Genomic DNA, 27,812 nt, shown 5'->3' with positions numbered 1-27,812 from the left:
GAAACTTTCAACTGGGTGGGGAAAACCGGGAAGCTTTCAGATTCGGGCTTTCCCAGATGTGCCAACATGACTCTCTTAATCAATTGGAACTTTGAGGAATCCTTTGCCTCGGACTCTGATTCAATTTTGGGCGCTATTTGGAACCCTGACATTAACACGAATCTGAAAGCTTCCAGGTGCCTACTTCTTTTGGGGACAGATTCCTGAGTCTCCCTGGCTGCTAAGTCAGAAATGGGAATGAAGGGGAGGGGGGAGGGGCTGTGTTGTGCTGCTCACATAGAGGACTACTGAACACTGCAGTCTACAGGCGCTCAGAAAGCAGAACAGTGAATTCTGGGGTGAAATATCTGCTGTGAGTGCCTAGACAAACCTCCAAAATAGCACCGGAGCATTTTTAACACATGGGCTTCTAAGAGAATCTGCTTCTCAGTTCTTTGAACTGCCACCTGTTCCCGCACAACTTGACTGGACTAAGCCCCTCACCCGATTCAGTTCCCACGACTGAATGCTCAGCAGCCATGTGCAACGTGAGACCTTTCCCTTGGGGCCAGACGCATCCCAAGTGGAACTTCAAAGATCTCCTGAGCTCGGCGTTCTCTTGTCGCCTCAGAGAGGCATGAAGCACACATGCCTGAGGCGAGAATGCTTGGCTCGGAGCCCCTGCGTGCAACCGGCCTGGTACCTTTCGGCTGAAGTGGGAACCTGGAAGCTTTGAGAAGGTTTCTGATGCTTTCTGATGCTTTTTGTCTTCTGCAAAACGTTGAAAGCAGAGTTTTCTTGAAACAACCGCTCTTTCGAGAGAAGAAAGCAAACAAATTAAATCCGTGGTTTTTTTTTAATGATTATTCCTTGGCTTAAACCATTTTTGATCTGCTGCAATTGGAACACAGGAATAAGCACAAGAAATACCTGCTTAAAATAAAACTGAAAAGGTTGCAACGCCTCACTTGCCCTCCTTGGTGAAGGGAAGGGTTGGAGCCGGAATCCCTTTCTTGTCCAGGTTTCTTGTGGGCTGAATCGCCCAACTCCCTGATACGAGGAGAGTTTTTAAGGAAGCAGCCAAGCTCAAACTCTCACTACAGGGTTTTACGTCCTTATTGGCTACTAATTATTTCAGGAAATTAGAAGATTCATAACTTAAATGGGAAATAAGCAGCTTGAACTTCTTTTTTTTAAATCAAGCCAAAGTCGTGTTTCCTGTTTATTGCTTACGGTGAATGTTTGCCTTGCACACTTGTAACAGGTTTTAAGAAAAACCCCTACGTTGCCGTGGCCCCCCTCTCCCAGCCGAACTCTCCAGAACAAGAGGGAGCAGTCAAGCCCAACCCCAGGGCAGCTTCCAGCTCTGCTTGGGGAAGCTCCTTCCAGGGCCTGGTGGGGGCCCAGCTATTCACTCCGCTCTTTGGGCTCCCGATACGGCCATTGGATGTAGTCAAAGATGTCCTTCTCGCTGTCCACAGGCAGTGGCTCCCCCGCAACTCCTGTCAATTCAGACCAGAGAGACCCACTTGGTTACCACCCTAGCAAGAGATCCCCAATTCCCTGGCTAGGAGGCCTGTTAGGCGAACAGGAAGAAGAGGAGGTCTGAGACGCACAGGCAGGCTTGCTTTGTGGACAAAGCTTCCACTTGCACAGGTCTGGCAGTGCCAGATTCTGCTCCCTTCTAGAGCAGGGCTCTTAGGCTCCATTTCATTGGGCAACGCATTAGGGCTGTGGTTGATCTTGGGAGGGGGGAACGGGACGGGACAGGCAGGTGTGGGCCAACTGGGTGGGCACGGCCAGCTTAACGCCACTCACTGGGTGCGGCCGACTGGGTGGGTGTGGCCAGCTTGACGCCACTCCCCAAACTGCTGGCATATTTCCTCTTTGCGCTGGGAAGAAGCGATGAGGGCCGGCCCCTTACATTTTCCAGGATGGCTCCGTGGGCTGGATCCGATCCCATGGTGGGCTGGATGTGGCCCACAGGCCTTGTGCTTGACAGCCCTGTTCTAGAGGAAAGATCCTTCAGACCTTCTACCAACCATCATAGGGAGAAGGACCGGAACCAGGGGAAGAGAACGAAAGGACTGGACTGCTATTAGCAGTGTTAACAAAGGCCCATCCACCAAAACTTTCCTTCTTCTTGACACCAGGAAGCTGATCTCATGAGGACTAGACAACGCAACATGGCTTTGCTTGAGCCAAATTTGGGATGGGTGGGATTACACTCCGACCAAAAAGCTCTTTGTGAGTCAGACAATGAAGGATACTTACCAGTGATGCCGAGAGGCCGGATGGTGTACTCATTCAGGGTGAAGCCCATCTCCAAGGCGTGGGTCCGCATGTTCTTATTGAAGAGGTCACTTCCGGTGAAGTAGAGGACTCCACAGTAATACTGATCCTTGGGAATCAACCTAGAATACAGCCGAGAGGGGGACTGGCACCGGGAGGAGTCCTCGTCTTACAACGTTTACTGGTTGCAATGCTTACAATGCAAGGGAAGCCCAGGGATACTTGGGGAGTCTGTGGGAGGATGGAGAAGGGGGGGGGCAAGGGAGGTGAAGGTGCAAGGGAGGTGTGGTAAGCTTGGTGAGAGTGCATGAGAGTGTGCAGGAGGCACACGGAAGGCTTGGGGAGGGTGTGTGCTGAGGCACAAGCGACTGAGGAGGCAAAGGTAAGAGTTCTAAGGGAGGAGTTCTTGTTCTGTATGAGATTTACCGGATATCGATTCTCCTGTAAGGATAGACGGTGTCATCATCGTTACCTGGAAGCTGACATACACCCTAGAAGCAGAAAAACAGGGAACAATGAATTGCAGGTGTCCTTTCTTCTAATATGGCAAATAAGAAGCCTAGGAAAACAAGAAACTTGTCAACACATTTTATAACTCTTTTAGAGAATTCTTGGATATTAATTCAATTCACCACTATCTCTAAGAGAACATTATAGAAGAGTTCAAATCACCAGGACCAGATGGAAGACACACCCCAAGGTTCTGAAGGAATTGGCAGACGAGATCTCAGAACCACTGAACTCTCTCTTTCAAAGACCCTGGAGCACCGGGGAACATCCAGACAAGGGCTGATGTAGTTCCCACCCCCAATAAACGCAGCAAAAATGTCTCCACCTTAACATTTTCCTATTGAACAAAGAAGCCAAAACACTTCTAAAGCTGAAAACATAATTGAAAGTCCTTCTGAGTTTAACCTTTAGAGGTTTTTTTCCTCGATTCTAATACTATATATAGAAAATAGAATAGAAATATATATGTGTAATACAATAATAAGAGTCCCAAGCTCACCACCTTTTTAAAAATGAGACCGTTCTGGGCTTTTCTGACTCATTTGCCCAGTTCAGTATTCTGCAATCGGACACATTTTACTTAGGCGGGGTTGGCATCTTCCCAAATTCCCAGGCAGGATAGGCAACTAAGGCAAAGCATCTCAACCAGGTGGGACACCAGGTCACGAAGTTGAGGAACTCTGGTCAGAAGAGGATTACAGACCAGCCAAAACGGGAGCTACACTGTTGCCCCTAAAAGACAGAGGACTTTTTAAGACACACAAAATATTTCTTTTGGAAAAAAAGAAGACTCACCATGAATTTTGTTTCCCCCTTTGAGAGTGTGTCCGTAACAAAGCGAATGCTTTCCAGCTGCTCCACAACTTGATGCAAAAGCTTTGGCTTGAAAAGAAACAACCTCATCACAATCAGGAAGAGAATCAAAGTGCTTGAGAATGTTATTGTGCTGCCTCGCCTGGACCTAAGTAAAGTTGAGGAAGGGTCTCAGGCCCTGCACAGGAAACCTGGAAGCCCTGGGATTGCTCTCCTTGGCACAATCCAGAGAAAAGCAACTGCTGCAGATGTTACACCAATGGACGATGCTATTTGTACCCCAGGGCTGAACTATGGGGTCCTCAGGGCTCTTGGAGCTTGGTTGTTCCCTTCCAGGCCTTTCATGACTCAACCAAGTAACATCATCAGTGCCCGGAGGAGATGGCTGTGTGTGTGTGTGTGTGTGATGCTTTCTTTTCAAATATTAGTGGCCTGCTGTGTTCTTGGTGCTTTCTGGCTCCTAGTTTCCTAGTGGAGACTATGGCTAAGTTTGTCCACATGTGGCGAAATGGACGTGTTTTCCTCATGTCCTCTGACTGCCCCTTGGCCTTCTTGGAGTGCTCTGCTCGTCTTCTCCCAGGTTCTCCTCCATAGTGGCTGTTACAGACTGTACGATGCAGAGGATTTCTCTTTTTTCTTCTGGGACTGCTGGGTCTTTTGCTTTACTTTGGATGTTCTGGTTTATGAGCTACGGTGAGGCCACCTGACTGTAATCATCTGTGGGTGGTTTCTGAAATGTTTTAAGTGTCAGTGTTATTCTTCTAACAGCAGAACCCGGTGGGCCATTTCCTCTCGTTTTCTTTTTCAGTCACATTCCTCAAGCAACAAAGATCCGGCAAAGACCCAAATGGGGTCACAGCCACCGTAGCTGTGAGGATGAAAGGCAGGTTTTTCTCTCAGGGTCTCTGTTTCTGAAAAAGGGGCCCTCCTCCCAGGATGAAAATCAAACCACCCATTAGTCTAGAGGGAGACCACACACAAAGCCATGGCAGGAAGGAGAGGGCCTTGAACAAGACCAAAGCATGCCACCAATTAGGGATGGATGACAGGCCATTAACCGCTCACCCCGAGGGCTCTTATTTCAAGAGCGTGCTGTGTGAAGCCTTGTGTGTGTGTGTATATAGAAACCGGTCCCGGCTTTTATCTCCAAACCCTTCATTATCTTGGTTCTTTTGCTTTGCTCCCTGGGAGATCCAGAGCAAGGCTTTTTCATGCCAACGACACTGCAAACTGTTTGCATCTTTAGAAGCAGAGCAGCCTGGCCACTCCAGTGTCTGGCCACAAGGACAATGCAATTTTGACCTACGACAATATTGAACAAGAATTCCCCATGGAAGCACTGACCACCAGAAGGAAGGGAGCCCCATGGCCACTTTTGTTCTATTTGGGATCCCTCAGATTGGACAACCAGATGTTCTTCTATGGCTGGCTAGGGAATTCTGGGAATTGGTCCACAAGTCTTAAAGTTCCCAAGTTTGCACACCCCTGTTCTATGGGTTTCGGACCCTGTACCAGGGATTGAATCCATGGGCCTGTGCGCTTAGGCGCCTGCATACAGTGCATTAACTCTAGGAGCCAGGCAGGCAATGGTGCTCCGTGGTTGCAGGAAGCTGTTAGATACAGCTGTGTAACTATATATCCATGATGGCAAACCTATGTCACGCACGCCAGAGCTGGCATGCAGAGCCCTCTCTGTGGGCAAGTGCACCATCGCCAGCTGCTCTCTTGGTTTCCGGCATGCACATGCACGCTGGCCAGCTGGTCTTCGTGGGTGCCAGAAAAAGGGCTGAAAATGACCCCAAATGCCCCCAAAACAGGCCGTTTTCCAGGCCGTTTTTGGCCTACAAATGGTTGAAAAACGGCCCCACAAGCTGCCAAAAAGGCCCAAGAAACAGGCATGCGTGTGCCCGCCAGCTGGTCTTTGGGTTTCTAGTGCTCTGGTGGGCGCACGCATGCATTTTGGTTTGGGCACTAGGTGCAGAAAAGGTTTGCCATCACTGCTGACCCACAAGCTCTCAAACGTTAGATCATGTCACACCTCTGCCTGCAGGGCTTGAATCCCACGGAAGAACGTCAGGCTACCTTAGGGATCCTAAGCAGTGCAAAACCAGCCTTGGCATGCCTGTGTCTCCTGAAAACCCCACCCTGTGAATGCCCCAACCTCCAAATGGGCCGGGTGGGGGAAGCCATGTAAAGCCCTATGTGAGGGGTCTGACATAATCTAACCTCTCTCTGCTCTGCTCTGAGAGCTAAAGGGAAGGTGGGCGAGGTACTGGCCCAAATGCTCCCGTGAAAGCATTAACTGCAATTTTTACTGTGATGCAAACAATAATGAAAATATTAAAAGCTGCCAAGAAAATATGCATCGCTTCTTCTGGCAGTGCGCATCTTCCTTTTATTCAGACAAACGCAACATCCATAACCTTTGTGACAAGTCATTAAAAAATCTGGCTGAGAATGAAGTGGCAACATTTTTTTAAAAGTGATTAATCCCAAAGTAATTTGCCCTCTTTCAGGGGAGGTTCTTGGATTTCCTGGATCCCAATAACTGCTGGTGTCAACAGGATTATCCAAGAAGGAAACCAACCTTTTTGGCAGATTCTGAAGTGAAGTCTGGGTGGGTCAGCAGGATATCCATATCTCCACTGGATTCTGCACCTTTCAAAGCAAGGCCAGGCAGGAAAAGTCAGTCCCAGCCTTGGATTTAAGATGTAATTTAAGAAAAAATCTGTGAAGTGCTATTCAAAGTGACAGTAGAAGGTTTGTACTTTCAGACTCGCACAATTCTGTAAATGAAGTAGAATTAGCTCATTCGGTCATGTTTTCTGTCTGGTTTACCTGGGAGGGCCGACTTCAACCTTACAACACGGAAAAAGTACAAATTTCAAATTACCAATACCGTCTCAATGAACAATTCTAATGTGTCAAAAACCTGGTGTGTTTTTTGAGACACCAGATTGCCTGAAACCATTTGATAGCAACGGCACCTAAGACTTATATGCCGCTTCACAGTGGCTTTACAGCCCTCTCCGAGCGGTTTACAGAGCCAGCCTCTAGCCCCCAACAATATGGCTCCTCATTTGACTGACCTTGAAAGGAAGGAAGGCTGAGTCAACTTTGAGCCCATCAGGACCGAACTCCTGGCAGTGGGCAGAGTGAGCCTGCAATGCTGCTCACTCTAAAGGCTGCGCTGCCACAGTTCTTAATATGATATATGTCTTGTTCAAAGGTGCAATTAAAGTCCTTTGTTCCCCAAAGCAATCACATTGTGGTCCCTCATTCCAGCCATTCTACATCCATCTGATGAAGAGAGACGTGTCAGGGGCAAGAAACCAGAACGACACTGTGTGCTGAACAAAGTCATGTCTTTGTTGTTGCTTGCCTATCTAGACTAACTGAATTCTCTTGGGGAAAGGCAGTTAAAGGGGGTGGGAACCTGGCCTCTGGCGCTTCCTCTCTTGGAGGGAGTCCGAGCTCGTCCGGCTCTTTTCTCCATCCCCTCCCTACTCTAGCGGGAGATAGGGCCACATCTGCAAGGCCCAAACGCTTATGCCTTTCAGTCAAAGGTGTCAGTTGGAAAAGGTGTTCCGAGGCTCCTTCAGACTGAGAAAAAAGATCTCAAAGCCTTATTATATTCATAGACAATGATCTTTCCTGATCATGAAAACAAACTCTGGACTTACTCCTGCTTTACCTGATGGGCCCGATTTTTGGCAACTTGCTCACCATGATCCCCAGATCTCTGCTGCAGACACATTAATGAAAAGTCTGCTTATTTGGAAAGAACTCAAGATGTGGCAAAAATGAAACACGGAAGACAGGGAAACCCGTGTAGCCTCCTTGCCCATGTTCTAGCAATCGATTCCAAAAGTCATGCGGCAGGAAAGGGAAAATGGGGAACACCAACCTCGGCGAAAACTGCCACAAACCGAAGCGATGTAGACAGGGTCCACTTTCTTCACTTCATTCAGTACAATGTCCTGTTGTGAAGAAAGAGGTCAGGCCATTTGATCTCTGGTGAATTCTTGTGCCTTTTTTCTTCAGCAGAAGGAGTTCATCGTTGCTTACCTGCATTTCAAGCATCTCCTTCCTAGGAATCCTCTTTTCAAAGTCTTTGAAGTATCTGTGCATGCAAAATAAAGGAGGATCAGGGATGAACCGTGGCTGGGATCCAGCACAGATTTATTTTCAAAGAAATTCTGCTGAAATGAAATGCTTAGGTTGGCATCAAATGCCGCCTGGAACTTAAGCACATCAACATTGAAGAAAATGTCCATGCATATTAGACAGAGTTTAAAATATTCATTATAGTGAATGTTTGACATCAGATCAAATTTACAGCAGTTCATCCTAAATAACAACTAAATGCTGCAAATAAAAATTCCACCAACACATCCTGCCCTGCCCTCTTTGCTATTAGGAACAGAAATAAAGAGGATCACTGACAGATTTTGCAAGAAAGGTTTTTCACAAGTGTGATACAGTTTTTAAGTAATCCAACAGTGGTGGCATTTGCTTTGAGAATAGAAATGTCTGTTTTCAAGGACACAGTGGGTGACTTTCAATGCACCTATTTGTTCTTCAAAAAAACCCACCCCAAAATGGAAAATAATCTACTTCCCCTCTCGCCCTGGGCTGCAACTGTTAGCCTCTTGTGAATCAACACAATCAGAATGTCAAAAATGAGGTGTCTTTCCTAGGCATGAAAACCCTGCCTTCTCTTCCCTCAGACGGACAAAGTAATCAGATCTTACTTTAGTCCAATGCGTTGATGATGATTCAATTTATTTTCATTTTTCTTTAAGTCTAGAAAAAAAAAGAGTATGGAACCAATTAAGTTTTTCTTGAATACCAAGCTTGGAGAAAGCCACCTGCCAAGTCTTTCCTAAAACAGAACTGTCCATTGTCCTGAAAACTTTGGGATGCAGCCAGAGAGAGGGAGGGAGGGAGAGAGGGAAAGGGAGGGAGGAGAGGGGAGAGAGAGAGGGAGGGGGGGGGAAGGAAGGTGTCAGAAATTTAATTACTGCAGGAACAATTTGATTTCTGGGTTAAATTTAATATTCCATCAACAAAAATGCTATTACATCTAACGTAACATACCGTTTTTTTTTTAAAAAAAAGCACACACCAGCTACACTGAGATAACATCGTCCTGCAGGAGAATGACGCCTAATTGAGCAACAAGGGAGAGTCAGACTCAGAAGGGAGTCTGCTAATCTGTTTTAGCAGGCTGCTCAACGAATCTCTCAAAGTAGCCATACATTATCAGATGTAAATGCAGGTATGCGAGTGATAACCTTTGAATGGCTCACCTTCCAATGTTTTAATACCTTCGTCTACTAGTTTCCTGGCGGCAGCAGGACTGCAAAGAAAAAGATAACTCATGAACAGCTGGACAGAATTCCCACTGCAAAATCTCAGTACAGCTCAAATTAACACCACATCTGAGTAAGAAAACTGATGGATTGCTTAACCAAAATGGTAGAAATTAATTCAGAAAGGTAAAATAGTGGCAACTCAAAATCTTTGGGAGGCAAAGAAAACTAAAGCTATTCAGAGCTGAGGAAATACCAAACAAGGACAGAAAAAATTTACAGTATTTATTTTATTTAGTGGATGGCAGGGGCCCCCAACCTGTGGGACGTGGCCCATTACTGGGCCATTTGCAAGTAGGCTGCTTGAGTGGGGCATGCCAGTGCAGCGGTACTCCCAGCCCCCTCCCATACAAATACAAATGCTTGCCTGCTCCTCACACAAAACCATCCCCTCTTCCCACCCCCCTCCCAGCACTGGGCCACCAACCCAGAAAGGCAGGGGAACGCTGGCCTACAGCACCTACAGAGGTCGCACACAGAAAAGATGTAAGCAGGCTTTGCTAATATATACAGAGTAAAACTACTTTTATTACTATCATTTTCTTCAGGAAACCTAAATCCTATTTTTTAGATTTAGAATTATTTACTTTTTCCAAACACCCCTTTTGGCAGTTTAAGATTAAATATGCCCATCAATTTACCCAATGCCACTAACTCTGGTCAGTAAATTGATAGAAGAGCTTGTGTCATCTTGTCGAATCTAGAGGAAGGAAAATATGATAAAACCACCACTTTGAAGCACACGCACACACGCACGGGAAGACCCATAGCATAGCTGGGCTGGAACATTATCTCAAGGATACACGAGAGCTGTATGTTAGCATATGAATTGCAAATAGGATGACATGAAATGTAAAAATACATAAAATAAGACTCTAAAATTCTAATATGTACCTTTTCTATCTTACGTAATTTTCCAGTAGATAAAAATTCATCGATCTTTTCTGCAATTTTAGTTCCTACGCCATCCTAAAATATGATGAAATTGACATGAAAAAGAACAAATCTTACATCAGACAACAAGCTCTTAGCATACAAACACGCACAAATGTTTTCAGTTCACTAATTTCTCCAAAATTTCTCAACTGTCCTTTTCAGCAGAGGAGGACCCATTTTCTGTAAAACAGAAGTATGAGATTTCTCATGAACATGTTTAGTGAACGCCTTCTTGCTAAATGGATTTAATTATATTTATAATATTTAAAATCAAGCAATTTCTCAATTAAATTTGACTGAATTAGCCACCATATCAACTTAAAAGTCCTTATTCTTATTAGTTCCAGAACGTACCAATTTCTTTGCTTCAGACCCACTTTTAATCTTGCTAGGGTATTTGGATATTACCGATGCTGCTTTCCTGCATGGGACAAGAAAAAAAAAAGAGTCTTCCTATTTGGGCAGCGTTGTCAGTCTATTGCAGGGATCCCCAACTCCTGGCTCACTGCCACTCGCACAGAACCATCCCATCCCCAACCCGCTGGCTTGCCAAGCCGGAAAGATTTGGGACTGCTGGGCTATGGCAAAAGAGTTTTCCAAATTTCATGACAGAATTCAAGAACATCCTCTTGCAAGAAAGAAATACCAGGAAAATTTCCACTGTAGTTTCTAAAACACTGATGACAGATTTCATGTGAAACAAATTAGATGATTGTTCCCAAAATGTAAATCTTACCTGTAAGCATTGTATTTATGAATAGCTCTGTTCACATTCTTTTCATAGTTGGCCAATTCTGAAAAAAGTTATAAAGAATAGCATAAATTAATATAAATTAACAAATTAAATTAACAGCATTAATTTAAATATGTAATTATTTTTTAAAAATTATATGGCCAAATAACTCAATGACTTTGAGCAGCTTATAAGGTTTAAATCCCAATATAAAAACAATACAAAAAGCAATACACCCCCATCCCTTTGGTGACAAATATGTGAGCATTGCATTTATGTATCTATGTTTATGTATTTATGAATCTGAAGAGGGCTTTGCATAGGAAATGCCCTCGTGCTCTGATAGATTTGGAGCGCCTTTGCAAGGAAGAATGGCAAAGATGCTCAAGGCAAGATGTGCCAGGCTGATAGGCTCCTACCTCAAAATACTGAATATTGTCTAAAAATCAAACAGTACTTCAACAAAGTATTAGTTTAAGTTTTTGTGCGCTTATGCAACCATGTTATTGTATGGTGGTTGGTTTTTTTTTCTTCTAAAAGTGTTTTTTTCCCACTAAAATATTTGTTTATTGAAAAATAAATTGAATCACAGAGCTTATAATGAGTTGGGGTGGTGCAGTGGTTGGAGTGCAGTACTGCAGGCTCCTTTTGCTGACTGCCAGTTGCCTGCAATTTGGCAGTTCAAATCTCACCAGGCTCAAGGTTGACTCGGCTTTTCATCCTTCCGAGGTGGGTAAAATGGGGACCCAGATTGTTGTGGGCAAGAGGCTGACTCTGTAAACGGCTTAGAGAGGGCTGTAAAAGCACTGTAAAGCGGTATACAAGTGCAATTGCTATTATACATTACATTAAAGGTGGAAAAAAATCCTGAAATGATTTAACTAGGATTGATTCTTCTTTCTTTCTTTTTCTTTCTTTCTTTCTTTCTTTCTTTCTTTCTTTCTTTCTTTCTTTCTTTCTTCTTTCTTTCTTTCTTTCTCTCTCTCTCTCTCCCTTCCTTCTTTCTTTCTTCCTTTCTTCCTTCCTCCCTCCCTCCCTCCTTCCTTTCTTTCTTCTTTCTTTCTTTCTTCTTTCTTTTCCTTCTTTCTTTTTCTTTCCTTCCTTCCTTCTTTTTTTACAAAAACCTGGCCTTGTAACATAGGCGTGTTGATTCTTTGTGCCCAGCGTAGGTTCAACACAAGCAGTGAAATGTGGAATACTGTTTCGCATTCGCCTCAGACCCAAAACCATCTTGCAATAGGAGTATGCAAGGGGGCTCAAAAAGAGTTTGGGATTATGGCAGCAGCCTTTCCCGAAGCTGAGCTAGGAAACACACCCAGGGAATCAAAGTCAACAGGAGCCAAGGGTTTTTAGGAAGAAGCTGAGGCTGTTTATGACAGGCCTCTCCAACCTGGGTCACTTGAAGCCTGGAGGACTTCAACTCCCAGAATTCCCCAGCCAGCCCAGGTTGGAAACCTCTGCTTTAGGACCTGGGGATGGACTTCAACTCCCAGAATTCCTTAGCCCAAGCCAGCAAAGGGAAGCTGGCTGGGGCATTCTGGGAGTTGGAGTCCTCCAGACTTCAAGTGGCCCAGGTTGGAGAGGCCTGGTTTATGATGCCCCACAGCCCCCTCCCTGAGGTCCTTGTGCCGCCGAGGCCTCGCAGAGTCTCAGGCCAGCAGGAAGAGACCCGAGGGGAAGACCCAGGCGCTGCGTCGCCTCGGAAGCCAACCGAGCCCTGCTTCCAGTCCCTCCCTGCCTCGGCAAGAGCACCGCCGTCCCCTCAAACCCCCGTGGCGGACCCTGAAACGGCTCTCGGGGCCCCCTCGACCGTCCCTCCGCCTGAACCGGCGGCACCCACCGCTGAGGAGGTCGGTGATGGCCTGGTTGGGGTTCTCCTGCGGCGCCTTGCGCTTGCTCATCGCGGCGGTCCCCTCTGTATGTTCCTAGCTCTCTGCACGGACGACGGGGAGGGGGGGGAAGAACGAGCGAGGCGGAGGCGGAAGTGACGCATTCGGCAGCTCCGGAAGTGGGGCCGCCGGCTGACAAAAACTCAGCGATGTGAGTGGGGCTGCGCGCCCGGCCCTGAGGGACCCCCTCTATCCCCGGTCGGTCTCCCCCGCCAGCTAACCGCCGTTGTCTCCTTCTCTCCCCGCAGGGCGAAGGTCACCTTCAAGATCACGCTGACGTCGGACCCGCGCCTGCCTTACAAAGTGTGAGTCCCGTGCCGCGGCTCGACACGTCACGTCGTGCGCATGCGCAAGTCCATTCGCGTCGGGTACGCGCACACGGCCCCCCAACCCCTGTTTCGGCATCACCCCCCCCTCTGCCCCTCCCCCCCATGTCCGGTCTGCAAAGGCTGCTGCCCCGCGAGGGGCCCTTGGAGGGACGGGGAGCCGAAAGGAAGCCGGTTCCGGGATGGGAGGCTCCCGGGATCTCCCGCAGCCCCCGCCCAGGCTTGGCAGACGTGGCAGGGAAGCCGGAGGAGTCGCTCTCTGCCCAGGAATCTGCCTCCTTGCAGCCCCCGCCAGCTGAGCTTCCTGCAGTAAAATGTAATGCAAGCCCCCCCCCTCAAAAAAACCCATGTGGTTAGAGGTGGGGGTGGGGATTGGGTTCTAATTTCGTTGTATTTAAGTAGAATGACAATAAAGATTATACCTATACTAAAAAAAAGCTGAGCTTCCTGCAGTAAAATCAGGGGTGAAATCCAGCAGGTTCTGTAGTTCGGAGAACCGGCAAATGTCACCTCTGACTGGCCCCAGAGTGGGGAGGGAATGGAGATTTTGCAGTATCCGTCCCCTGCCACGCCCACAGAACCTGTAGTAAAAAATTGAATTGCACCAAAGTAAAATGTAAGGCAAGCTCTCCCTCCCCCGCCAAAATAAAACAACCCAAGTGGTTAGAGGTGGGGGTCAGGATTGGGTTCTAAAAAAAAGAGCTTTGGTGTAGAAATACTAGTAGTCGATTTAGAGAACTGCTATCTTGTTTTTGTAGATTAAGTGTGCCTGAAAACACGCCTTTCACTGCTGTCTTGAAGTTCGCTGCCGAAGAAGTGAGTGGTTTTCAAAATGTCCCAATAGATGTTTCTTTTAGCAACATCTTTTGTATGAAAGATACAAAAAGATATTTTTTATTTGTCAGGAAATGCAATAAAAAGAACAAAATATAGAAATAGTGTCACTTTTCTTCTTGCAAAGCAGGAGTAGCAGGAATATATATTTTTTAATCAAGAGGAAAGGCAAGGTATAATTCTATTATTTTAACTTGTTGCATTTCTATTTGATTTAGTTCAAAGTCCCTGCAGCTACAAGTGCCATTATAACAAACGGTGAGTTTACACCTACATCTCACAGTACTTGGAAACGTGGAAGTGATTCCACTATGCAAAGGTGCTGTTTCAAAAGGCAACTGGGCTGTTTTTGGTTTTTGTTTTTGTTTTGAGGAAGAAGAAAACGTTTTTTTCTTGAAGGAAAAAGCCAGCCCAGTTGCCTTTTGAAAAAGCGCCTTTCAGACAATGATGATCTGGATGATTCCATTCCTTTTCATGGGATCCAGAAGGGCTATATATATACTGCAGAAGAATCTCACTATCATCTTAATTTCTTCCCCAGATGGAATAGGAATAAACCCTGATCAGACAGCTGGTAAGTGCCTGTAAAATTAAGAGTTATGAGTATTCGGTAATGAATTCTGTCAAGTACAGATGTACTGATATTATAGATGTGGGCTAGCAAGAAATAGATTTTTCCAGCGTATAACGTCAATAAAGAAAGCAGCATGAGAAATCATCCCGACAACTTTTCCCAAACATTTCTGAATACTAAATAATTATGTTAAGAAGTGAATTGGCAGATCCTTGTTCTAGTGGCGAATGATGACTTCTGCAATAAAGAGATTGCTGGTCTTTTATCTGTGCAAATATACTCCTCAGAAATTAGATGGCATCTCCAGAGACACACACAGGAACCCAACTGAGCATTTGCAGATGTGAACAAGGATAAATGCTTATCAAGTTTTAAGCATTTCCATGGCTCTATGCTTTTACATTATTGCTGCACAAAACAGCCTTTTACAATAAACTCATGACTCGATTGTGGTTCTGCTAGATCCAAGCAAACCGCAACCAATTTGGTTAATGTTTGGCTCAGATGTTCTGTGTGAACCCTGAAAACTTTTTTCTAATTTATAAGTGATAAAATACATTGACTATGTCTACATCAGTTAAGTGTGTCACTTTTTTAGGAACAGGTTTCATTTAGATTCTGAAGTCTGAAACAAGCTTTGTCTCCTACCCAATGAGAGAATAAATTTGTTTTTACCTAGACCTGCAAATATATTTGTATAATGATTGCGAGCTGTGAAAAATATTTCATGAACAAAGAAAAAGGTCTTTGTGAACCCACTCTTGAGTAGGAGTATAGGAGTATAGGAGTTCTAGAATTCCTTAGAAAGGTTTGATCTGCCACCACATTCTCTCTGCTACTCCCTAGGTAGTAGTGGAGGAGCAAAACATGCAGCTGTTTTTTTTTAAATTTGTTATTTCTTTCCCTTGCACAATCATGTTTATGTATTTACTAAAACCTTTCCTTTGAAGCACAAGCAAAAATCTCTTGTGTATCCTTTTAGGCAGTAACCTTCCTTTTCTTTTTCCAGGGAATGTTTTCCTGAAACATGGTTCAGAATTGCGGCTTATTCCCAGAGATCGTGTGGGAAGATATTGGCATATGGAGGGGCCACCTACACTTAGATAACAGAACTGGCAGACAAATAGGCCAACTGGCAGGTCATCCAAGAAGTGTGCATATCTTGAATTTCTCTATAAAATCATTGTTACCACAGTGAACTCATGATAAGTAGTCAGAATGTCATTTTTGAACAATATCCAGAGGAGCATCTCATCACCACTACCATGTCTGCCTTCTTTATTTGAAGTGTCTCTAAGCTTGTTTGCTTTCTGAGTTCTCCAGTTCACTTGGCGCAGACTTTGCAACCAAGGGCAGTTGGTAAATAGATGATGTTTTCTGTTCCTTTGAAATGAATAGGAAAGCATTTTCTTGCGTTTACCAGCGATGGGACAGCTACTTTTGTAGCCAAAGCAAAGCAGTTCATTAATACATTGACAAAATATTAATTTGGTTTAGACAGTGTAATCATGTATTTGAATATTATGAAAAGTATTACATCACATACCTCCAATATTTGCTAAACGTTTGTGTAACCATTAGAAATCCTTTATTACATTCCAAGAAAAAAGAAAGCAATTTAAATAGCAGGTTACCATTGTGGGTGCTTATATGCTTAAATTATGTTTAATGTTGGTTCCTTGAAATCGTAAGGTTTGTTCCAGGAGAGATTTTATGTGGAAATGCATTTTACTATCGATAATAAATTATACATTTCCGAGCCCTACTGGCACGAAACGTAAAGCCTGCTCACTATTTTACGAGAGTCTTCAAAATGCCAGAGGCTCTGGTGTGCTAGGCTGGTTCCCACTAATCTTTAGGCTTGGGTGGGTTCAGATTTAAACCTTTTATTTATTTCCCCAATTTTTGAGTAACATCTGCTATAGAACTGCATACTACCTAATGGGGTCTGTTGTTAATTGAAAGGATTGAGCATGCTTAGCGTCTTTACTCCTCACTTGATAAATGTTTTATTTTTGGAAGCAAAATAAAGTGTCCATCAGCAATTAAATCTGTCTTACTGGTTTGTGGGTTCTCAAGAAAAGGCATATCAGGAATATTTCTGCTCACCTTGAAATAGTAAAAAAATGAAGTTTGCTGGCAGATTAACTCTTGCTGCTATGGAGCAAGATGAAAATTTTCAACACCCCTCCAATTCAGGGTGCTTTTGCATTTGATCCACAGGGCCAGCCTGGAAATAGCAAAGAATCGGCCCACGGTGCCTCTGGCAGCCAAAACAGGGCACATGGGGGGCGTGTGAGGCAATGGTGGGTTTCAATTTTTTTAGAACCTCTTCTATAGGTGTGGCCTGCTTTGTGGGAGTGGCTTGCTGCCATGTGACCAGATGGGAGTGGCTTGCCAGCCATGTGACTGGGTGGGCGTGGCCAACTTGTAAAATGTGGTGAAACTCACTTAACAACGCTCTTGCTTAGCAACCAAAATGTTGGCTCAGGAACTCTGGCAGTGAAGCACGCAAGTCTTAAAGCTGTCAAGTTACAAAATCCTTGTACCCCTAACCCTTTAGGAAAAAAAAAAAAACCAGGGGTGTTGAAACTTGTCAGCTTTAAGACTTGAGGACTTCAACTCCCAGAATTCCTCCTCTCGCTCTTCATCTTGATGATGTGCAGATGGGAGGGGGGGGGAGCTGGAATCGGTTCTAAACGGCACTGTAGATTTGTGGAACCTCTTCTATAGAAGAGGCTAGAACTGGCAGGAACCCAGCCCTGGTGTGAGGCCACGCGTGTCCTGTTTTTGGCCTGGGCAGCCTGCAGCACACTGATGTCCAAAATGGCATGGGAGGAGGGCGGCGACGGCTCATGCGCAGCCCCATTTTGGCTGCAGGAGGCATCTGCCCCCCCCCCCGTCCTGTCTCCCCCCCCCCCTGCTCACAGAGAACTACAATGCTGATCTGGCCCTCAAAAAAATCCAGTTTGAGACTCCTGATTTCTGCCATTTTACCTTGTTTATTTGGGAAGGGCCTGATGCCCTGAATACAGCCTGACCTGGTGGTCAATGAAATGGTTCTGCCTCCCTTACATACACAGTGCATGTCCACTCAGGAACGCCAAATAAAAACATCTAGCCCATACTTAATACTTGTGGAAAATAGAGCAATTTACAGAGCAATTAAAAGGGGCTACATACACAAAAAGTTTATTAAAAGGGTCAAAGAAACCAAATAAGGTGTCCTCTTGTCAGGGACGCCAGGAATGCTAAGCTGTGCCCTCAAAGGTGACTTCCCGTGGTAAAGCCAAGAAGAGGTCAAATGGCCGGAGGTCCTGGGTTCTGGCTGAGGGCAGCCCCAGCCAGGGGGATGAGCGAGGGGCCGGCCAGGTTGCTGCTCAAAGTAATAAGGGTGGGGCCGGCCGCAGAAGGCAAGACCCCCTGGGGAAGCAAATGTCTGCTTGTCAGGCTCTCCCGGGTGTGGATGATGGTGCTGCTGTCATCCATGACCGATGGGACCCTGCCCAGAGTTTCCATGGTCCCAGGTTCATGCCCTTTGGGCAGGGTCACCTCCCCTCTCTGTCCCAGGCTCCGATCGGCCTTCAAAGCCGTTAGCGCAGAGGTGAGTATCACCGTCTTGGAAGCCGACTGCAAAACAGGCCTCCCTTTCGAATGCCCCAAACCGCCAGAGGGGCTGCTTGTCGTCGAGGTCGCTAAGGTCACAGCTCCCGGAGGGGAGGGAGGAGTAGCGGAGGAGGAGGAAGCAGCAGCAGCAGCAGCAGCAGCCGTCGTTTGGATGGATGCCGCTTCTGCCATGACCGATTTTGTGAGTGCTGAGAGTTTTGCATCTGACATCACGTAGAGGGTCTTCATGGGGCTGGTGGTCGTGACTAGACAAGGAGAGGGACAAAGGGGGGGGGATGGTTCATGCGAGGTTAAGCCTTCGGCTCCCATAACTGAGCCCCTGGGTTTTGCTGAGCATCCTCGGCCTCCGCGGGCGGATCGAAGGGTTCCCTGGTTCTTACTGTGAGCTCTGCCAGCAGCCAGGCGTTCAAAGCTGCCCTCTAGCAACTGACTGTCTTTAGCCTCATAATTTCCATGAACCTCTAAATTATGGCAAGGACTGAAGGGAAGTCAGGGAAGCCAACAAGAAGGAAACTCCCCAGCAATTTTGGCCTTTTCTCCAAAATGCTTCCATGCACTACAAAATTGCCACTAAAACCATGTTTAATGCCAGGCTTCACCCAGGGGATGCTGGTTGGGGTTAACAGAAGTTGGGGGGACACAGCTGGGGCGTTGTGCATTAGTCACAACAGGCATAATCTGAGAAGGCGCAGCTGTCAGAAAAGTTGACCTTGGAGCCAACGGGCGTAACAAGCCAGAGATTTAAAATCTCCCTTTATCCGCGGGAGATTCTATTTAACCGGAAGACCCAGAGCATCCCTGGGGCTCTGGCCGCGGGACTGTCACTCTTTCTCACCTACAGACAGCGATACCGTTGAGGACGGGGGGTGAGATGGGGGGTCAGCCGCAGGGAGTCTCTCGGCGCTCTGGGTTTTCCCAAGGTCCAGTTGAGGCAACCGTTTACTGGGAGGAATGGGGCTGGAGGCTGGGCGGGCCAGATTCCCAGCCGCGTTATCTGCAACCTGAGAAATGGGAGAGGCACAATGAACCGAAAGGGAAGCCAGTCAAAGCGTGCCAAGAATGCTGCGGTGAGCACCAGGCAGGACAAAACCTCACGGCAAGTTGTAGTCAGGGGGGGAAAGAGCAGGCCTTCAAGAGCTGGGTCTCCAGGCCAAAACCCGCTGCCTGATCCTCTCCAAAGAGCGCCCAAGGCAAGCCCCCCCTCTCCCCGGGCTCAGCTCCCCCTGCCTTGCACGTTACCTGGGGCAGCAGCAGCTGCGTCTGCTCCTCCAACGGGGTCTGGGCAGTCTGCCCGAGTGTGGTGGCTCGACTGGCCTGTCCCCGGAGGGTCACTGTGATGGTGGTTGGGGCCTTTAAGCCTGGCAAAGGGGAGGCCAGAGTTACTGGAGGGCCTGAAATGCACATTCCAGCAGGGAGGAGGGCTTTCCCAACAGCCCCCCTGACTGGACAGGAAGACAATTGGGTGGCATATTTTCCAAGGCGGGGCCTCGGCCACAAAGACTGCAACCGTACTTTCATTTGTCTTAAGGGCACTCCATAAGGCGTGAGTTTTTTAAAAACCTGTGGGGCAAGTCCATATGAAATGATGACAGGCTGAAGGTTACCGGGCAAACTTTGCTGGGCCTGGTACCGGTTCAACTCCCACCACTTCGGCTGCTCCCTGACTCTCAAATTGTGTCACGGAGACACGCCAAGAAGCACTTTTCTTTTTGCTCTGCCCATGCAGGCGGACTCTTACCTGTCCCCTGGCCAGAGATGTGGGCCAAACCAGGCAGGCTACTTGCGAGTTTGGCCAGCCCCCCGTTGGTAAGCAGCTGATGAATCGTGGTGGGCTTCCCGCTAGCCGAGGCTCCGAGAGAGGATAAAGAGGTGGCGACCGGGATGGTCCGAACGATCGTGCTTCCGCTGGTTGTGCTGGCACTCAGGCTCTGGAGGGGTGCTGGAGCCTTCAAGGTGGAGTTCTGGGAGGCAGAAAGGAGAAAACGTCACAACAAAAACCACCCAAGAGCTTCAACGGAGGTGCCTTTAATCTGCCACACTCAGGTCTTCAGATCACAAGGAGCCATCGGGTCCAACAAGCCACGTATGGAGACCCTGTGAAAGGGAAGGAGGCGAAGAAGTGATCCTTCACCTCCATCCTTTGTGGAAGTGGAGACTCGTTATCGCTTTCCTTCAGCCCACCTTCTCTGAAGCTTCACACTCAAGAGTTCCACGTGGTCAAATCTGCACAGCTGAAATCAGACTCTGCCCATTCTTTCACACTTCCATGTTTCGTTAAAATGCTCCTTTCCCACCTACCGAAAGGGGCAGGGGGTTGTGCGGGTAAATGTTTAAGACCTCTGGCCATTGCCGCTGCCCCGCTGCCAGCTCTGTGTGAGATGTTGCAGCTTAGCTCTGCTCTCAACCAGCTGGCAAAATCCCAGGAAATTTAACAATGGATTCCAGCAAGTTGGCAGGAGCCGCTGCCCTCCGGCCTGTGCTCCCTCCTCCACTGCCTACCTGCGCCAAGGACCCAGCAGCGGCAACCCCGGCTGGAAGAGCAGCGGGCTTCATGTTGATGTCCTGCAGACTGAAGCTCAAACCTTGTAGAAGGCTGCTAGCTGAAGCTGCCGCTAAAGAGAAACGGAAACGGAAGACAGAAACGCCACATCAGGAAATTCAAGGGCTCCTTTAGACCTGGCCAGCCAGGACGGCATGTCGGCTGATTCACTGGGATTGCAGGTGGGAGGCAATTCACACTTGCTCTCAAGTCCTTCTGAAAGGGAATCCGAAGTGCTTGGATGGGGCACCGGCTTCGGGAAGGTCCACTGCCACCTTTGTCATGAGGTGTTTTAATTGAGGGCTTTGTCTCCAGGTTCCATTGACTTGGAAGGGCTGCATAGAGGTTATAGGAGGGATGGCCCCTCCCCACTTCCATCTCCCTGTCCCACCAGGGTCAGCCCAAGAGGCACATTATGGGGGCTGTTTCCCTGGGCAGGACCCAGGAGGAAAAGGCTTTTCTGTGGTGCCCCCCCCCCCCGCCCTATGGAACAGCCTTCCTACCTGAGGGGAGGCTGCTCCAACCCTGTTGGCCTCAAAACATGGTTTGGTCAACCAGCCTGGGGATCCCACGATCAGAGGATGCCAGATGGTTGCACAATGGTTAACAGGCATGCGCTCTCCGAATGCCATCTTGTTTTCTTCTTTATTTGGATTATGGTTTCAATTGTTTTTTTTAAATCTATTTTGATTGTTTTATTGTCTATGCCGTCCAGAGTTATTACACATGAGTCGGCTGCCTCTCCCTGACAGAATCACAGCCTGCAGTTACCTGGGAGCGCACTGGCAGATTGGGCCTGCAAGCAAGGGGAGCCGCTGGTCACGAGTCTGTTCTGCAGAGCATGGAAAGCACTGGGAGCCGTGTTGCTTGGGATTGCAACCGAGGGGGTGGGGCTGATGGAGGAGGGGCCGCCCGTTGCAGGACTTGCCCTAGGAAACGAAAAAGGAAAGGCAGTTACTGAGCGGGAAAGTGGACCTGAGGCAGTTAAGCTGGGTGGATTATGCGCAGATACTTCTGTGCCCAGAGGAGCTGTGGGGAGGGGCAGCTGTGGAACAGCTTGCAGACAAAATAATGTCTCAGCTTCCCTGCGTCCAGCTGCTGTTGCACCTGCTCTTTAGGCATCCTCTGGGTTACACATCTGCCTTCTCTTTGTGTGGTTGGACGGCAGCTTTTCTCCTGATAAGTGCCAGTGTACCTCTCTTAAAAACAGAGTTCTGCTAGATCAGGCAGCCAATACCCCATTAGTAAGAGGCAGACATCGCCACCCGTCCTTCCTAAGTGGTGCGGTAGCCTAGAGGTGGAGCTCTCGCCTCACAATAGGGGCAAGTATTTCTCTCTCTGGGCACACTGAGAATATAGCTGCTGAATATAACTCTGCCCTGGCGACAGGAAGGGCATCTGGCCAGTAAACACTCAGCTGCCCAGATTCCATCCCGCAAGGAATGATGGGGTCATTAACAGAAGATGATTGTCATCCATCTTCATCACAGGTTCCTGCTGGAGTCTAGGCAGATGTTCCCTGGTAGCCCGCCAGCAGGGAAGGAAGGCTTTCCAAGGACTGTTCTGCGGAGTTTATCATTTCTGATCGGAAGGCAGCATAATGAGCCACCCAGGACAGAGGCTTTTCTCCTTTTAAAGTCATCCAGGCCAGCAACTTGGGCTGCGTCTGCAGATACTCACATGGAAGTGGCAAGCAATCCTGTCACCTCCTTTGCACCGGCCATCGTCTGCCCCAAAGTCACAGCAACAGGCTTTCCTGCAGCTACTGCAAAATGAAAATATAGATTAAGAAGAATCAGGTCATCCTAACGTACAAAATCAGTCTCATTCTAACAACAGGTAGAAAGGATTGAGGGGGGGGGGGTAAAAACCTACATTCATCCTGCAGGTCATAAGCTGTCACGATTGTGAAAAAGACGCAAAACACAATACTTTGCTGCTCACTCAGCAGGTGTCAAAGAATTTACACACCAAACTTCAGCTTTTACAGTATGCAAGAAAAGAAAGGAAGCTCCACCCCTGCCTTCATAAATGAGATACTGCAGCAGCTCTACTAACTACGACTTCCTCCAGATTCCTTCTCTAGCCAAAGACCTCTTCTCATTAGTCAATCATTCACAGCAGGACTTATCTGAATTGGTTTGACTTTTGTCGGCATTCCCCTAAAATACTTATAAAATACACAGGAACAGAAATGAGTTAAAATTATGTATTTATTGCAGTGTTTGGATACAAATAAAAAAATGGTCTTGCTCATTCCTCCTGTCCACGTATGGGAAGAGGGAATTCTTGTTTGGTTCAAGTTTACTTCTGCATTTCATTATTTTCTGTAAAGAGAAATAAAGTTTGGATAATTACATTTTGTTTTTAAAAAGCTGAGACTTTCAAAGCTGATAAATTTATGCTTCAATGACCAAATACAAATTAGTTAATTTGTATGGTAATTTTTTAAAAAATTACAGTCGAATATTTTAGTATTTTAGGCCGATTTTCAAAAAGTATCATATTGTCCAGCTTTGGAAGTCTCTAGGTCCTCTAGGTGTGCTGAGTTTATTCAGTCCTGCTCCACATGAAGGGCTGTTGTAGAAGGGTGGAAATGCCTTAACCTCACTCAGAAAGACTCTCCGCTCTGCAATGGCTTCTGGTGCCACCACAGCCCTGGGGGTTGGAGACCCCTCTGGTAACCACAGCCAAAAACAAGTTATGGAAAAAACACTGACTAAAACGAAGGCTTTTCCATGGAAAGGCTTGCCCTTCTAAAGGGAGTGCCCTGCTGTTTGTGGGAAGCCATGGCAAGGGCACCGTTGAAAGTCCACTAGACCAACCACCAGTTTTTAAAAACCCAGGCAGGTTTCATGACGTTCCGTTCTGCCATCCATCCATCACCTTCACCACATGATGAAATGCAACTCACGAAACACAACCATTTCACCCAACAAATCACAGGGGAGGAGAACGCAGAATCTTCCAGAATCAGGAAAGATCTTTTCTGAGCCACGACCTGCCTTCTCATTGATCAGAATCCACAAAAACCTTCCGTTTCGCAATCCCAACGCTACACGTCCCTTTGTCTTCGTATAATGACACTTATGCTTTAGAAACCATAGCAACACATCCACAAAAATCAAAACTGCAGCTGAGAAACGTCACCCGTTGTAATACTAAAGTATTCTTGAGAACGAGCTCTCCACCAAGTCTCTGCAGGCTGGGAAACACGGGGTTTCAAGGGGTGCCCATCCCAGATCAAACCTGCTTTGCTCCCAGCTGACCAGAACCAAGGAAAACCTGGGAGGCCACGTTATCTTCTGCACTGCCCACCTCCGGGTACGTGTCAGGGGCTCCGTTCCTCAGGACTCACTTTCTGGCGGTCCCTCCAAGGATGGGCCATTCCTGGAGCCAGCAGCTTCTCCATGGGAGACGATGGTCACCTTGATTTTGGCTCGCTTGGAAGATTTGCTGCCATGGGTGGGGCTGGAGGCCTGGTGTCTCTTTAGTGGCTTCCGAAGCTCTTCTTTCTCCCCTGCATCCAGGGACAGCTCTGGGGAAAGAATGACACAGCAGAAGAATTGAGCAGGTCTGTCCCCAGGTCCCTGCCCTTGGTACATCGGCGGCTTTCTACATGCTGCTTGCGCAAGGAAGCATCGGGGCTCCTCCTCTCTGCCTCTTCAGCATCTCTGCTGCTTTTACGGAGGAAACCGGATACATGAACCACACATTTCTGGCAAGCGCTCTGTTCTAACGGAGAGGATTGTAATGAGCACGTGAGGTCATTCTTACATACGGGTATTTCCAGTGGTGGGTTTCAAATCCCGTTCCAACCGGTATGGTTGGAACAGGGCTGCCAGCATCCTCATGGATGCGCACATGCGCACAGTGCGTGCATGTGTCTTAGCGCCTCTGTGATGCTCCAGCTGCTCCGCGGAGCATTGTACAGGGGCTGTACGTGCCATGCGCCTGCGCGGAAGCCTTTAAACATCGGTAAGGAGCTCGGGTGGGCAGGTGGGCCCTCTGGAGCACTGTACCGGGCGGTATCGGGTGCTCCGGGCTGGCTCCGGTACACGCATAGCGGGGCGTCCCACCTGCAACCCACCACTGGGTACTTCTAACAAAATGCTTCAGGTTCTTTCTTCTAACCTTCTCCAATGCCTTCCTTCAGAGCAGAGCACAAGTAACTCTTACTCTACGCAGGGTTAGTAATAAAGGGAAGACCCCTTCCCAATCTCTAGAGTTATTCTGTAATCAGAAATCAAAGCTCTCTCCCAGGAAGATCAAATAACAGACTCGGATGACTGGGTGTTTCTGGAAATCAATCTAACCACAACCAACTTCATTCCGTGTCATTCCACAACCTCCTGCCACTTTCTCGGATGTGAGCTGCACTGAACTAAGTTATTTGTTCTTCAGTAGACCTGGCGTGGAGTGAGCTGTTATATAGTCCTGCAACTCATACGAACAAAATCTAGAGGCCTGAACAAGTGAGCATATTGTATTTGTCAACGACTGACTTTAAAGCACAACAAATGCTTAGATATCCATCTAAAACTAATAAATTGCAAAACATTCTAACCCACAAGGGGACGAATGCGAAAAAGAGGCAATCAATTACAGGTAATCCTTGACCTTAACTGATCCTGAAAGTACAGCTGTAAATTGTGGCCGTCGTTAAGCAGGTCACCACATGACTGCGCCCAATTTCATAACCTTTTTGGAAGTGGTCATTAGACAAATACAGTGGCTGTTAAATGAATGCTACCACTGTTAAGTGAACATGGCGTAGTTCAACAAACCCATTATACCCAATGGCATTTTTTGTTGGAAACCAGCAAAATGCCAATTTCTGGCAAAGAAACCCACCAAAAATCTTAGTCATGTGATTGTGAGGAACTGCAAACAGCCATAAATGCAGGCTGGTTGCAAGCCACCCAAGGTGTGATCCCCTGGCCATTTGGGGGAGGGGGGTTGCAAGTAGCTTTGGGATGGCCTCCACTTAGTGACTGGTAGTAACATAAGGGCCCCCTGTATGTAACTCATGGGTTTCCCACTAAAGAGTGATTCCATGCCTTGGGAGAAGCTTCAGCATCCCCCTCATCCCGATTGTCTGTAGCCAAAGGTTCCCCATCTTTGCTCAGCATACAATTTAATGGATTCTGCTTATTTTGGAAGTCTTCTTCTTCTTCTTCATCATCATCATCATCTTCATGCCTCTCACCAGATTAACCACATTTTGCAATGCTCAGCAGAAAAAAAGCAGAGCAGCAGGGCAGGCCAGAGTGGGGAGCAGCTGCTCTCTCCAGGCTGTGCTTGCTTAGGCCAACATCCCAAAGGGGCCGTTTGGCTCTGCCTACCGTGTGTCACCTGGCCTCTGCTCCCAAGCCGCCACCAGGATCCCCCCGGAGAAGGAAGCCCCATCTTGAAGGATGCCTGCAGACCAAAGCAGGGACTCGATGGAAGCCACCGGGAGATGGCCCATCTGCCGTGTCACAAGAGGGGCTTGGCCTTACCTTGGCCCTGCTTGTACATCACCGCTCCTTCCATGCGCTGCACAGACCTTTTCAGCAGCTGGCTGGCACCAACCTGGCTGGACTTTTGAAGAGAAGAGACGGGCATTTTAGCCTTGGGGCTGGAGGCGGGGCTGCTGGAGACGCTGGAGAACTCCTAAGAAGAGAGAGGCTCTGTGAGGTCTGTGAGATTAACGCTCGCCAACCCGGCCCCGGCCCATCTCTTAGCCTTGCTCCTCCAGTCCCATCCCACAGAGGTGCAACACTGCAGGGCAGCGGTGCTCAAAGGGAGCATCTTCCCAAAGGCAGCGTGGTAAGCGAGCCAGACGATGGACCGTCGGGGAAAAGGTCAACATTTGTCTTCAAGGCGTTTTTCCCTTCCTAGCTACAAGGTTCCTTATTGCCCTCGTATAACTCTTGACTGGGTTTTTCATTTCCATGCAACCTGCCAAGAACTCAGAATTGGATCCTCTCCAAGTAAAAGCTACAGGGAAGCCAACCCCAAATGCCAGCCTCTGCTCCAGCAACAACAAGGACCTCCAGAAGGTTTGGCGAAACTTGCAAGGGAAGATCACCCCAAAAAGCCATCTCCCACACTAGCTGTCTTCCATCCAGCATCTGCTCTGGGCAGGGAGCTCTCTTTCCCTCCCCGATCGCTGTGTTGCTTCCCTCACCTCTGACCCGGAAGGGGAAGCGGGGATTTTGGCTGCCGGAGAGGCTGGCCGGCTGTTCCTGTCGGGCAGGTCGAAAGACAGATCCCGCCTAGCTGCCTCCCGGGCGCTCCTCTTCTTCTTTTCCATGTCCAGATCCCGAGGATCAGGGCCCGCGTGGCCATCCGCTCGAGTGAGCACCCCCGTCAGAAAGTCTGCGATCTCGTCCTGCAGAGAGGAAGAGGCAGCTCCACCTCCGCACACGTCACAAAGGACAGGCAAAGGACTCCACCACCCTTGAGCAGGGAATTTACGTTGTTAAGTGAAGCATCGGTCAAGTGAGTTTTGCCACCCTTCCATTTTACGACCTTTCTTGCCAGAGTTGTTAAGCGAATCACTGCGGCGGAGAAGTCAGTAACACGGGGCGTTGCTAAGTGGATCTGGCTTCCCCACTGACTAGTCAGAGAGTCGCAAAAGGGGACCGGGGGACCCTAGGATGTTGCAACCGTCATAAGTATGAATCAGTTGCCAGGCCTCTGAGTTTTGCTCTCGTGACCATGGGGATGCTACAATACGAGTGTGAAAAATGGTCCTACGTCGTTTTTTCCAGTGCCGTCATAACTCTGAGAGCTCACAAAGCGACCTGTCATAAGTCAAGGACTATCGGTAGAGAGGTGACTCTACAAAGCTAGCCAATGAGTGAGATGCCAGGAGAAAAGCCTCCCCAGCTGGACGGGGGAGAAGCTGCAAGGCAAAGGGGGGGAGAGGCAGCTGCTCTCACCTGGATGCACCTGTCCACCATGCTCTGCGTCAGGCCCTCCGACTTCTTCTTGGCTCGGCTTATCCTGTTTAAAAAAACAGCTGGTCAACATCCAGAGGATCTTTCAGCTCTTATCTCCCTTATCTCCGTCCGTCAGCCCTTCGAGGTAGACCAAGTCATGGAAAAGGCACCTTAGGCCTTCTGGCAGCAGGTTCTCCAAAGCCTGACAGAATTTCTCTCCCCCCCCCGCCCCCCCTAAGCGAGGGAGTCATGGGGTGGGCAATCTCCTCTCCTCCCAGGCTCCCTTCGGCCACATTCCCCCTTCAAAGCTCTCTGCTCCCCGTCAGCCCTCCTTGCTCCTTGGAACCAACAGCAGGGGACAATGCAGACAGACAAACAGCCACTTCCCTCAACGTGGGCAGGTGATTCTTACCTGGGTGTGCACAGATCCATGGACACCACACAAACAACAAACAA

General features: G+C 47.9%; 3 protein-coding genes across 5 annotated transcripts in view; 1 reads left to right on the top strand and 2 right to left on the bottom strand.

The window, feature by feature from the left end:
* Window positions 1-816: 816 nt before the first annotated feature.
* On the bottom strand, window positions 817-12,649 carry POLB (DNA polymerase beta). The gene is made up of 14 exons (XM_081961031.1): window positions 12,479-12,649; window positions 10,642-10,699; window positions 10,260-10,326; window positions 9,864-9,938; window positions 9,611-9,669; window positions 8,907-8,956; window positions 8,349-8,400; window positions 7,663-7,717; window positions 7,502-7,574; window positions 6,182-6,252; window positions 3,577-3,663; window positions 2,698-2,762; window positions 2,254-2,393; window positions 817-1,481 (listed from the first exon to the last, which is right to left on the bottom strand). Exons 1-14 carry the CDS (start codon window positions 12,537-12,539, stop codon window positions 1,387-1,389), a joined length of 1,008 nt encoding a protein of 335 aa, XP_081817157.1. The 5' UTR covers window positions 12,540-12,649; the 3' UTR covers window positions 817-1,386.
* UFM1 (ubiquitin fold modifier 1) lies at window positions 12,611-16,311 on the top strand. The gene is made up of 6 exons (XM_081961058.1): window positions 12,611-12,678; window positions 12,776-12,832; window positions 13,612-13,669; window positions 13,906-13,945; window positions 14,229-14,261; window positions 15,271-16,311. Coding segments are annotated over exons 1-6 (288 nt in total). The 5' UTR covers window positions 12,611-12,676; the 3' UTR covers window positions 15,369-16,311.
* A 1,126-nt stretch (window positions 16,312-17,437) lies between these two features.
* The window catches only part of KANSL3 (KAT8 regulatory NSL complex subunit 3), a 21,405-nt gene continuing 11,030 nt past the window's right edge, over window positions 17,438-27,812 (bottom strand). For all 3 annotated transcript variants that reach the window (XM_081960960.1, XM_081960962.1, XM_081960961.1), the window contains exons 12-22: window positions 27,357-27,420; window positions 26,600-26,803; window positions 25,929-26,082; window positions 23,786-23,965; window positions 22,108-22,192; window positions 21,199-21,356; window positions 20,388-20,500; window positions 19,627-19,849; window positions 19,128-19,246; window positions 18,724-18,889; window positions 17,438-18,133 (exon numbers count right to left, since the gene is read on the bottom strand). In XM_081960960.1, coding sequence (XP_081817086.1) covers window positions 17,562-18,133; window positions 18,724-18,889; window positions 19,128-19,246; window positions 19,627-19,849; window positions 20,388-20,500; window positions 21,199-21,356; window positions 22,108-22,192; window positions 23,786-23,965; window positions 25,929-26,082; window positions 26,600-26,803; window positions 27,357-27,420 — 2,038 coding nt within the window. In that variant the 3' untranslated portion in view covers window positions 17,438-17,561. The remainder of the gene's footprint in view (window positions 18,134-18,723; window positions 18,890-19,127; window positions 19,247-19,626; window positions 19,850-20,387; window positions 20,501-21,198; window positions 21,357-22,107; window positions 22,193-23,785; window positions 23,966-25,928; window positions 26,083-26,599; window positions 26,804-27,356; window positions 27,421-27,812) is intronic.

This window comes from Natrix helvetica (genome assembly GCF_964273705.1).
Source record: "Natrix helvetica genome assembly, chromosome: 8".
Taxonomy (NCBI): Eukaryota; Metazoa; Chordata; class Lepidosauria; order Squamata; family Natricidae; genus Natrix; species Natrix helvetica.
Note: the sequence above shows the minus strand (reverse complement) of the source record. Positions and strands in the feature narration are given on the sequence as shown.

What these genes read in the sequence shown, in the direction of transcription:
- POLB (XM_081961031.1), bottom strand. Translation starts at nt 12,539, where the DNA reads ATGAGCAAGCGCAAGGCGCCGCAGGAGAACCCCAACCAGGCCATCACC. An exon ending in ACCAGAGTTAGTGGCATTGG is followed by an intron (nt 8,957 to 9,610) that starts GTAAATTGATGG and finishes TTTTCTTTGCAG; the next exon opens with TCCTGCTGCCGCCAGGAAAC. An exon ending in TTGTGGCAGTTTTCGCCGAG is followed by an intron (nt 6,253 to 7,501) that starts GTTGGTGTTCCC and finishes TTGCTTTGAAAG; the next exon opens with GTGCAGAATCCAGTGGAGAT.
- UFM1 (XM_081961058.1), top strand. An exon ending in CCGCGCCTGCCTTACAAAGT is followed by an intron (nt 12,833 to 13,611) that starts GTGAGTCCCGTG and finishes TTGTTTTTGTAG; the next exon opens with ATTAAGTGTGCCTGAAAACA. An exon ending in AAACCCTGATCAGACAGCTG is followed by an intron (nt 14,262 to 15,270) that starts GTAAGTGCCTGT and finishes TTCTTTTTCCAG; the next exon opens with GGAATGTTTTCCTGAAACAT.